The sequence below is a fragment of the Hemitrygon akajei genome, chromosome 7, assembly GCF_048418815.1.
Source record: "Hemitrygon akajei chromosome 7, sHemAka1.3, whole genome shotgun sequence".
In the NCBI taxonomy this organism is placed as follows: domain Eukaryota; kingdom Metazoa; phylum Chordata; class Chondrichthyes; order Myliobatiformes; family Dasyatidae; genus Hemitrygon; species Hemitrygon akajei.
Window position 1 is genome coordinate 45,496,958 of NC_133130.1, and position 12,169 is coordinate 45,509,126.

At 39.1% G+C, this 12,169-nt stretch overlaps 1 protein-coding gene across 5 annotated transcripts in view; it reads right to left on the reverse strand.

Annotated features, from left to right (window-relative positions):
• ubr2 (ubiquitin protein ligase E3 component n-recognin 2) overlaps positions 1–12,169 on the reverse strand; it is a 229,502-nt gene that overhangs the window by 29,154 nt on the left and 188,179 nt on the right. For all 5 annotated transcript variants that reach the window (XM_073050723.1, XM_073050721.1, XM_073050719.1 and 2 more), the window contains 6 exons: positions 10,410–10,558; positions 9,933–9,988; positions 8,187–8,283; positions 2,951–3,024; positions 2,011–2,146; positions 1,698–1,788 (listed from right to left, as the gene is read on the reverse strand). In XM_073050723.1, the coding sequence (XP_072906824.1) occupies positions 1,698–1,788; positions 2,011–2,146; positions 2,951–3,024; positions 8,187–8,283; positions 9,933–9,988; positions 10,410–10,558 (603 nt within the window). The remainder of the gene's footprint in view (positions 1–1,697; positions 1,789–2,010; positions 2,147–2,950; positions 3,025–8,186; positions 8,284–9,932; positions 9,989–10,409; positions 10,559–12,169) is intronic.

Below are 12,169 nucleotides of genomic sequence, written 5' to 3' on the forward strand. Positions count from 1 at the left end.
GGGCTCGTCCCAAAGGCTCCTCAAAGGCACAAGGCAACATAAGTGCAGGAGACGGCTCGTGGTAGAGGAAGTGAGGAGACAGGAGGAGGCAGAGCGACATGCCAGAGCTGTTTCAATGGCCAAGCAGGGCCAATGGACTAATTGGGAGAGCCTGGAAAAGAGGAAACTCAGTTGGCCTGACATCTGGGAGATGGAGGGATCTCGGCTAAGTTTTGTCATCAGAGCCACTTATGACCTCCTACCAACACCTCAAAACCTGAACCAGTGGTGGGGAGAAGACCCCACTTGCTCTCTTTGTCAAGCACCTGGATCACTAAGGCACATTTTAACAGGATGCACCATGAGCCTCAGCCAGGGGCGGTATACTTGGCGGCATAACCAAATTCTTAGACAGCTGGCATCAATCTTGGAACAGAGACAAACCACCGTAAATGCTCTCCCACAAACATCGGCAGGAAATATCCACATTACACGATTTGTACCAGCAGGCCAACCTCCAGAGCACCAAGTAACATCAAGGGATATAAGCAATCTGCATGTTGCTCAGGATTGGAAAATGGATGTGGACTTGGAAAGAAGCTTGCGTTTCCCCCAGACGTTGCGGTTACAACACTCCGGCCAGACATAGTCCTGTGGTCTACAACAGCCAAGCTGGCATATGTTATGGAATTGACAGTACCATAGGAAGATGGTGTTGAAGAAGCTTATGAGAGGAAAAAGACCAAGTACTCTGAACTGGTAACTGAAGTTGCTCAAAACGGCTGGAAGACCAAGATTTTCCTTGTAGAAGTGCAGGGGATTTGTTGCTACATCTACGACCAGTCTATTGAAGAACGCGGGGGCGAGGGGTGTCTCCCTCCAACAAACAATCAAGTCCCTGTCAAATGCAGCAGAAGAAAGCAGCAATTGGATTTGGATTAAAAGGAAAGACAACAACTGGGCTGCAAGATGAAGACAGGAGGGTACGGAACTGATGGGGGTGTATCTGGGACGCCAGGTAGCACCGTTGAGCCCTCTAGAGACATCGTGGGCTTATCAACGAAACATCAAAAAAGGAGGGTGCCCACCTAATGACCCTGATGACGTAGCTACCCTCCTCGTCACCACTCCAAGCCTACTGCCAACATCGAGAGTGCTGACTTTATCATTGGGATTGAAACATCAAGTCCTAGTAGCTCTACATCTACTGGTAAACTATTCTTCTGTGATATTTGATACAATTGCTAGTCACTTAAAAGAGAACTATATTGACTGTGATTGATATTAGTTGTAGACAGATAGATGACAGCCTTCCATATTGGATATTAATAAGCTAACTGGACGTTTACAAAAGCTGCCATGACCTCATGATAAACTTTCAATAATAAGATTTTGTTTTAGAAATTATTTTTTAAATTGACTGCAAATCTTTGAACTACCATGATGGAATTTTAAGTAGTCTCTGAATTATCAACAATCCAAGAAAATATTAGCAGGTACGAAGTTCAAGAAAAATAAATACAGAAAATTAACATAAAACATGAATTAACATTTAAAACTAAAATTAACATAAACATAAACACAAGTTGGTGAACAAAGCAAATTAACACCAAAAGTTCCTTTATTTACCAAAATCCAATACCTCCCCATGCATTTCAAATGTTTTCCCAGATGATTTTAACCCCAAAAGAATACTTATCGTATCAACTGCATCTTACCTTCCTGAGTATTGCCTGAGTTTGTCATACAAAGTAAAGGCAGCAGCTTCTTCTTCCCCATCAGTACTTTCTTGGTCCATATTATTTTCCTCTAATGCAGTGAATAATGAAGTTAATACTTTCACTTCAGCATGCCAAAGGGAAGCTTTTCAAGTACACTCAATGTAACTCATTTATTAAACTAGACATCTTGCTCCCAAAAATATATAATACTAAAATGTGATAACCCCGTGTTAGATATAACCATCATGCATACAGCATTTTCCCAGTGTTATTCAATCTTTTAAAAAAATTGGAATATTTCATAAAGTACCTGTTGAAGATGTAAGTAGAATCTGTACAATATGTGCCATGGTAACTAAATGAAAAAGATGAAGAACACCAACAGCTAAGCTGACTCCTGTGAAATCATGACAGTGCACAGTTGGGAATGAAAGCACCAAGCTCACCTGCAGGCAGAATGAAAGAACTGTCACTCTGATCAGGCCATTTAGAAAAGCAATAGAAATACTTTATTTAATATGCAAACTTGAAAAATTGAAGACAGAAATTTAACCAATCAAGTAATGTGGTATATTAGATAAATATTAGGATGTTATCAATCAATACTTGAACTTGCCACGTAAGTAAAAAAAAATGCTTGAGTAAACAATCAAAAATGAAGCTAATTTAATAATTCAATGGAGATTTGAAGTCCTTTATAGTTACTGCCACTAGTCTCTGTCAGTTTAAACATAAAGTGGATAACAAAGCCAAATGTTCATGACAAGGGTTAACTGGACTTGCAGTAGAATAAAACTGCATTTAACAACTACAAACCCTGGCAATGGTTAATTTTGTTACAGAATTCTACTTTCTGGGAATATAAAAGGCTTGCCATTTATAATTTAGGATATAATTTTACTTGAAGATATATTAACATTACAGTGATATTCCACATGGTCTTTAATATTTTTCTGAATTCAGAATATCAAAGCATTTTCTTCTGTCAGAGGTAAAAATTAAAATGAGCTGTATTTTTAAGTTGAAATGATCCCAGAAATGTAATGCAATCACTCAAATTACAGCTTATTATCTTTAATTAAAGACTCTCTTGGAGACATGGAAGCAAATTAAAGTGGCAGCTCAACATTCTTTTTCCTAAACTTCCAATCCAACATTCTTCACTTATCAAGACTTATCTCAGTGAACAAATAGAAACTATCTGCAAAATAAGAGAATGTTAGAAGAATAAAAATAGATTGCTCACATACCAACAAATGAAACATATCAACATCAAGAATAGAAGGAGGAACCTGCGTCTTATCATCATCATCAGGTATCAGAACTGAGAAGAGTAAGGGAGAAAAATGACAGGTTTCATTACATATCTAAATGAAAGTGGGATAGGAGAGTGAGACCTGGCTGACAAAAATCTGAGCTTCGATTTTACACCTTCTACTGATGCCATTATTTTAATCATTCGGAAACAGGCAATATCTTAGAATAATGCAGCTCTTAGTATGCACAAGTTGATGTTTACTTTTTCTGAAATTTCATTTTCCATTGTACTATCTGGAACTGAAAAAGTTGTAGAAAAACACAACTGTTGCAGTAGAAGGTTACTTGGCTCATGGTGTGCATACCAGCTCTCCATCACAACTGTTCTTTAGTACTACACACAGCACCTTGCTCTTCACCCTTCAATAATTCCCTCTTCAGGGCTACAATGAAATCTGCCTCTACCATATCCTCAGGCAATGCGCTTCAAATTCCATACACGTGCTGTGTATAAATGTTTTTAATCATATCACTTTGAATTCCCTGTGCCTTTATTCTATACCTGTCGCCTCATCCAACAAAGGGAATACCCTCCCACTGTACTATGTCTAGATATTATGCTCTATTGAATCTTCCCTTCTAATCTATCCTTGTAACTCTAATTTCTCAAGAGGTGTTCATGGAAATTTTTTCTGGACCCTCTGTAACGCCTTTTCATCCTTCCTATAATGTGGCAACCACAAGTGAACACACTATACCAGCTGAGGCCAGACTAGTATGTTACACAGTTCCAACATTAATTCCTTGTTTTTATATTCTATGCCTTTTACTGAATTATGTCAGTTTTTGCACTCTTTTTAATCTATTCAATATACATATAACCATATAACAATTACAGCACGGAAACAGGCCATCTTGGCCCTTCTAGTCTGTGCCGAACGCTTACTCTCACCTAGTCCCACTGAACCGCACTCAGCCCATAACCCTCCATTCCTTTCCTGTCCATATACCTATCCAATTTTACTTTAAATGACAATACCGAATCTGCCTCTACCACTTCTACTGGAAGCTCGTTCCACATATATATACAAACCCCATTTCCAGAAAAGTTGGGATATTTTCCAAAATGCAATAAAAACAAAAATCTGTGATGTTAATTCACGTGAACCTTTATTTAACTGACAAAAGTACAAAGAAAAGATTTTCAATAGTTTTACTGACCAACTTAATTGTATTTTGTAAATATACACAAATTTAGAATTTGATGGCTGCAACACACTCAACAAAAGTTGGGACAGAGGCATGTTTACCATTGTGTTACATCACCTTTTTAATAACACTTTTTAAATCGTTTTGGAACTGAGGATACCAATTGTAGTAGATTTGCAATTGGAAATTTTGTCCATTCTTGCTTGATATAAGACTTCAGCTGCTCAACAGTCCGTGGTCTCCGTTGTCTGATTCTCCTCTTCATGATGCGCCATACATTTTCAATAAGAGATAGACCTGGACTGGCAGCAGGCCAGTCAAGCACACGCACTCTGTGTCTACAAAGCCACGCTGTTGTAGCCCGTGCAGAATGTGGTCTGGCACTGTCCTGTTGAAATAAGCATGGACGTCCCGGGAAGAGACGTCGCCTTGATGGCAACCTATGTCTCTCTAAAATCCTAATATACGCCTCAGAGTCAATAGTACCTTCACATACATGCAACTCACCCATGCCGTGGGCACTGATGCACCCCCATACCATCACAGATGCTGGCTTTTGCACCTTACGCTGATAACAATCAGGATGGTCGTTTTCATCTTTGGCACGGAGAACTCGACGCCCGTTTTTTCTGAAAACTAGCTGAAATGTGGACTCATCTGACCACAGCACACGGTTCCACAGTCTTTCGGTCCATCTGAGATGAGCTTGGGCCCAGAGAACTCGCCGGCGTTTCTGCATAGAGTTGATGTATGGCTTCCTCCTTGCGTAATACAGTTTCAAGTTGCATTTCTGGATGCAGTGACAGACTGTGTTAAGTGACAATGATTTTCCGAAGTACTCCCGAGCCCAGGTGGCTATAATTGTCACAGTAGCATGACAGTTTCTTAGGCAGTGCCGCCTGAGGGCTCGAAGATCACGTGCATTCAACAGTGGTTTCCAACCTCGCCCTTTATGCACTGAGATGTCTCTGAATTCTCTGAATCTTTTCACAATATTATGTACTGTAGATTTAGAAAGACCTAAATTCTCTGCAATCTTGCGTTGGGAAATGTTCCTTCAGAAAACGGGACCTTTTCAGAATGGCAAGCAGTGACTAGTGGGGTACCGCAAGGCTCAGTGCTGGGACCCCAGTTGTTTACAATATATATTAATGATTTAGACGAGGGAATTAAATGCAGCTTTTCCAAGTTTGCGGATGACACGAAGCTGGGCGGTGGTGTTAGCTGTGAGCAGGATGCCAAGAGGATGCTGGGTGGCTTGGATAGGTTAGGTGAGTGGGCAAATTCATGGCAGATGCAATTTAATGTGGATAAATGTGAGGTTATCCACTTTGGTTGCAAGAACAGGGTAACAGATTATTATCTGAACGGTGGCTGATTAGGAAAAGGGAAGATGCAACGAGACCTGGGTGTCATTGTACACCAGTCATTGAAGGTGGGCATGCAGGTACAGCAGGCGGTGAAAAAGGCAAATGGTATGTTGGCATTCATAGCAAAAGGATTTGAGTACAGGAGCAGGGAGGTTCTACTGCAGTTGTACAAGGACTTGGTGAGACCACATCTAGAATATAGTGTGCAGTTTTGGTCCCCTATTCTGAGGAAAGACATTCTTGCCATAGAGGGAGTACAGAGAAGGTTCACCAGATTGATTCCTGGGATGGCAGGACTTTCATATGAAGAAAGACTGGATCGACTAGGCTTATACTCACTGGAATTTAGAAGACTGAGGGGGATCTTATTGAAACGTATAAAATTCTAAAGGGATTGGACAGGTTAGATGCAGGAAGATTGTTTCCGATGTTGGGGAAGTCCAGAACGAGGGGTCACAGTTTAAGGATAAAGGGGAAGCCGTTTAGGACTGAGATGAGGAAAAACTTCTTCACACAGAGAGTGGTGAATCTGTGGAACTCTCTGCCACAGGAAACAGTTGAGGCCGGTTCATTGGCTATATTTAAGAGGAAGTCGGATATAGTCCTTGTGGCTAAAGGGATCAGGGGGTATGGAGAGAAAGCAGGTACAGGGTTCTGAGTTGGATGATCAGCCATGATCATACTGAATGGCAGTGCAGGCTCGAAGGGCCGAATGGCCTACTCCTGCACCTATTTTCTATGTTTCTATGTTTTGAACTGACAAACAATTCTCTCACAAATTTTGGCACAAAGGGGTGAGCCACGACCCATCCTTGCTTGCAAAGACTGAGCCTTTGATGAATGCTACTTTTATACCCAGTCATGACACCTCACCTGCTACCAATCAGCCTGCTTAATGTGGAGTCTTCCAAACCGGTGTTACTTGAATATTCTGTGCACTTTTCAATCTTATTTTAACTCTGTCCCAACTTTTGTTAAGTGTGTTGCAGTCATCAAATTCTAAATTTTTGTATATTTACAAAATACAATTAAGTTGGTCAGTGAAACTATTGAAAATCTTTTCTTTGTACTTTTGTCAGTTAAATAAGGGTTCACGTGAATCAACATATCACAGATTTTTGTTTTTATTGCATTTTGGAAAATATCCCAACTTTTCTGGAAATGGGGTTTGTGTGTATATATACACTTACTAACCGATTTACTTACTTTTTTCTTTCTATATTATCATATATTACATTGAACTGCTGCTGCTAAGTTAACAAATTGCATGACACATGCTGTTGATAATAAATCTGATTCTGATAAAATCCAAACTTGTGCATTCCTTATTAACAACTTTCTCAATCTGCCTTGTTACTTTCAATAATTTGTGCGCACATGCCTCTAAGGTCCTGTTTTAGCATCCTTTAAAAGATATATCCTTCAAACAAGGAAATTTCAAAGTGGACTACCTAATTGCACTGAAGTGCATCTGCCAATCTCCTGCTCATAGCACCAGCCTTATTTTACCTATCTCCAATCTAAAAGCATCTTTGTAGTTTACAAAATTGCCAAGTTTTGTATCATCTGCAACTTTGGAAATTGTGACTAGTATGCTATGGTTATTAGATGAACTTATTGTCACTGAAGGCAACCAGAAGGCTGGAGGACTCCAAAGAAAAATTAAAGATCTTTCATTCATTTGTTCTCAAAGTTAAATATAACAGAACAAATTATCCATATTACAATTTTGGTCTACAGTAGTGTATCTAATATAAAAGCTGAATTAAAAATGTAAAATAAAATTTACAATAAACAAGTCTTAAATAATTATAAAAAGTCTCTTGGTGAGACAGCACCAGAAATGTAGCATACAGCTGATCATAGTGGGACTGAGAATTCTCGCCAACACTTTGGCAAATGAAACAGAGGTGTGATGACTGTTTTGTATACCACTCTCCTCATTCTGACTTTGGCCTTCAGCACTGTTCCAGTGAAGCCCAACTTGAGCTCACACAACAGCATCTCATCTTCTGGCTATGCATGTTGCATCTCTTATTGAATTCAACAACTTCAGATAATCAGCCTTTCTGATTTATGTCAGAACGATCAGTTCTGTGGCAAGTCATCCAGCTGTAACATTAATTCAGTTTTTCTCTCTCCACAAATGCCACCTGATATGCTAAGTATTTCCAGCATCTGTTTTGCATTTTAGCATCCAACTTTTTGTGTGAGTGCCTTTAGTTATTTCTTTCTATTTGCACTCCTGAAGACTGATCAACTTTAATAAACAAGCATTCATCTTTGGAGAGTAGGTCCTGAAATATTAGTTGTTCATCTTTTCATACTCACTTCTGCACCTGCTAAGTGTATCCAGCATTTTCTGGTTTTATTTCAAATTTCCAACTTGGATTTCTACCTGATCACAGACACTCCCTTTGTTCTTTCACCCATCTTTTCCATGTTCCAATTCTGATGTAAGGTCATCAATCCAAAACATTAATCAGTCATCAACTTGAAATATTTGTTTCCCTCTCTATAGTTGGTGCTTGGCCTGCTGAATATCTCCAGCATTTTTTGTTTTTTATCTGCAGCATCTGAAAAATTTTTGCTTCTTCAACAAGAATTTCTCCAGTTAAAATTAAGTACTCAACAACTATAATATACAAACCTGCTAACAGTCGGGCATAGTGTTGCTGAACCACAGACAGAAAACTCACAGTCCAGTGTGATGCAGCAAATCGGGTTAATGCCTTCAGACAGTCATCCTACAATAAAGTATAGCTAGTTAAAACACGTGAAAATATATGCCAACAAAAGTGAAATAACTTGTATCTGATTAGAGCCTTTCAAAGACATAGAAGTTTATGACACTAGTGGCCATATGGCCTGCTGTGTTCATGTCAGCCAACCAACTTGATCCCACTTTGTTGCTGAGTCAACAGCCTTGCAGGCTGGAGCATATAAATAGCTTATTCAAGAAATTAAACACATGTTCTCAATTCTAGCACCTTTCAGAATCACTTTTTTGACACCCAGCTTTTTGTGGCTAAAAGATCATTTACTCAACTTCTTATGTGCCTTTTATTTTTCTTTTAAACATAACTCAAGTCATAATCCCCTGATCTACAATAATCCCAGCATGGTCTTTCTTTCCAACATTCTCTGCTCCATTATTTCTCAAGTACTAACACCTTGCTGATATAATATATCTGCTATGGGATAACTATTGTTTTTATAACATTCGAGCTTGGTCTCTCTACTTTTACATCCTCTACTTTGGTGAATAAAGAGCCCAGCTAACTTGCTTAATCACTTAGTCCATTAGTCCTATTACTTCAGGCATCTACAGACATGTGTCAAATTCCCTTTCATCAAAGTACATCAGTCACGTAAAACTGTTTTTCCTCAGTTGAGAACCATTCCCATTGCTTTTTAAAAAATTCCATTTAAATAAAACCTTTCAGTCCAGTTGAAATATGCAACTGCAATCTGAACATGCCATTTCTAGACATGCAGGCAAACCAAGCATTATTGGTGTGGTGGGCTGCATTCCTAGGAAATGAGCAAGAGTTATAAGAGTTATACAGCACAGATGAAATAGTATTAGATACTCTCCAGATTTAGTGGCTAACAACAAAGCAAATATCTCTACACTGCCTCTGCGTTTTCTCCCCTAGCCTCCAATCTGGTTCGGTCTGCACTTGGTCATGCTCAGGGGATCTGCCCCATTAATGATCTTCAAGACTCTAAATACCTTCTACATTGTAATATGTATAGGATCTAAAACCTCATCACTTATCACTCTCATGTCTCCTTAGTAAACACTAAGGAGAAATAGACATTAAGAAACTCAGCCATCTCCTGTGGCTCCACACATAGGCAGCCCTGATGGTCTCTCCCTAGTCACCCTTTTAAAGAGGTCTTTGAGTTATCTTAAACCAGGCTTGCCAAATCAATCTTGTACAAGTTTTTTGTATTCAATTACCATAATACAAAGGCACATCACATATAGCAAGTTGAAAAAAAAATTGTATTATTTATTTTTAATCCCACACAGAAACTACAAGAGTATAAATTTTATTTGTATCTCCAATTTTTATTAATTTCTGAATTCTGTAAAGGCAAATATCAATATCCCCAATGGTCATAATGTGATGATGACCAATAGTAAGAAAAAAATGCCATAAATACTCAGCAGGTCAGCCAGAGAGGAAGAATTTTAGAATTTTAGATCAATGACCATTCAACCATGAGAGGTTAACTGTTTTTCTCTCCACAGATATTGCCTGAATTGCTAAACATTGAGTATTTTCTATTACTAGCATCTAGCTTTTGACTTTTCAAATACCATTTTCAGATTCATATTTTTACTTTGTAATTGTGCATAGAGTCTGTACATTTTTATAATACCTACCTGTCTACATGGTAGATGGCCAAACAGTGGCTTTTCTTCATCTGCCAGGAAGCGCTCTGGAAATAAATGCAAGAGTTTACACATTACTTGGTCTTAAAGAAAGTGAATTTCAGTTGTCTAAGTAATACTAACATTATCAAATAAATTTAACCACGTTTTAAGACTACTACCCAGACAATGATTCATTCATCAAATACAATATTTAAAAATGATACAGTTTGATATTCACCTTTTCACAGACTATGCTTTTAGTTCTTTCAATTCCCTTTTGTCTTTTTAGGTAACATAACCTCTTTTCTATCTAATTCTTCCCGATTCTAATGAAATGCAAGTTGTTCCTCTCTCAAAAGAAGTTGCCTGGAATGCATTTTTCAGCACTTTCTGCTCTGAACACATATTCAAAAACATTTTATTTCACTTCCTGCAAAATCTGCATTTAAGTAATAACTCTCTCTGCTGGCATTCACCATGACTAACCTGTTGCTTGAATTGTGTATGCACAGCTTCCCCAGCACATTATAGGGACGCGTGGGTCCTGATCATTAGGATGAACCTTCAGTCCCACTTTGTATGCTGCTGTAGCCAAGGTTGTCAGCATCTCCTTGATGCTATCTGAATAAGGATTCCTAACAAAAATAAGGCACCATTGCAAGAAATATCTAAACAACAAATATGTATTAACCAGCTACCACAGGTTGCAGGTAATTTAAGGAAACAACGAGCAAGGATATAAATCTGGCCAAGTGAGTTTTAACCTAGCACTAATCTTAATAAACATTGCAGTAAGTGGTGAAATTAAAGAGGATTGCATGCGATACTTTATGTATACATTTCTTCAGCATTCAAGTTCTTTTCTTCAGCATATTACTAGGAGATGTTGCATTGTGTGTAATTAGGCACTTAGCATGGGCCAATAAAAAGAATTCAGGTTTAAGTGGAATGAGTAGGCCAGTGTTTTAGAGTGAGGTATTGATCTTTGGCTCATAGAGGCACTGGTGAGGAGAGCAGAGGCAGTAGAGAGACTACTTGTTTAATATTCTTTCTTTCTTGTTGTACAGTTAAAGCAGTGGGGATGTCAGACAGGATACTGAAATGTTCCTCTTGCGGGATGTGGGAAGGCATGGAGGAGCTCCAGTGTTCCTGATGATCACATCTGCAAAAAGGTGCAACCAGCTTCAGATTCTTATAGACCATGTTAAGGAATTGGAGCTGGAGCAACTCTAGATCATTAGGGAGGCTGAGGGATTGATTGATAGGTGATACAGAGAGGTAGTTATACCCAAGGTGCAGGACACAGCTAACTGGATGACTGTCAGGAGGAGGAAAAGAGATGGGCAGCCAGTGCAGAATACCCCTGTGGCTATTTGTACCACATGGTAGTATGGCTGGGAAGAGGAAGACAATATAGTGTAACACATGGCAAAGGAGATGGTGCAGAAGGGATCTGTAGAGGCAGATGGTTTGCACCAGAACTGAAGGGGGACTAATAACCTTGCAGGAAAGTTTGCTAGGGTTGCATGGGGGGGGGGGGGGCGTGTAAAATTGAATTGCAGAGGATGTGAACAAGAGCGCCAGAACTGCTAGGGTGATTCTGGGAAAAGTTGATGTTAAGTCTACATACAAAGTCAGGAATGGGAAGGCTGAGCATGGTGGGATGAATGTTCTGCATTATGCATATTTCAATGCAAGGAATATTGTAGGAAAGGTAGATCAGCTCAGGCCATGGATCAGCACATGGTATTATGACATCGTAGTCATGGGTGATAGACGAGATAGAACAGGAGGGGTTAAAGGGGGAGGGGTGGCATTGTGGAATGAGAAATGTATGGCTATGTCCTCGAGAAAGGCCAATTTTGATAGTAATCGAAAGATCTGGCAAATGTGGTTGTACACATTATTTTCTGGCTAATATATGCTTGGTAAGTGGGATGCCTACAAAAGTGAAATTTTGAGAGTAGAGTTAGTATGTTATTGTCATAAAAAGACAAGGATAAAAGATTAGAGAACTTCTGTTTTTGAGAGATGCTGAGACACTGATTGTTGAGGTGATGCATAGCAGGTCTCAGGCAGGAAAAACAAATCAGGTACTTGAGTATAAGAAATGCAAGAAACCACTTAACAAGGAATCAGGTGGGATAAAACAAGAAATGAGGTTGCTATAGTAGGCAAGTTGAAGGAGAATTCCAAGGGCATTTACAGATATATTAAGGCAAAAGTATAGGAAGGGACAAAATTGG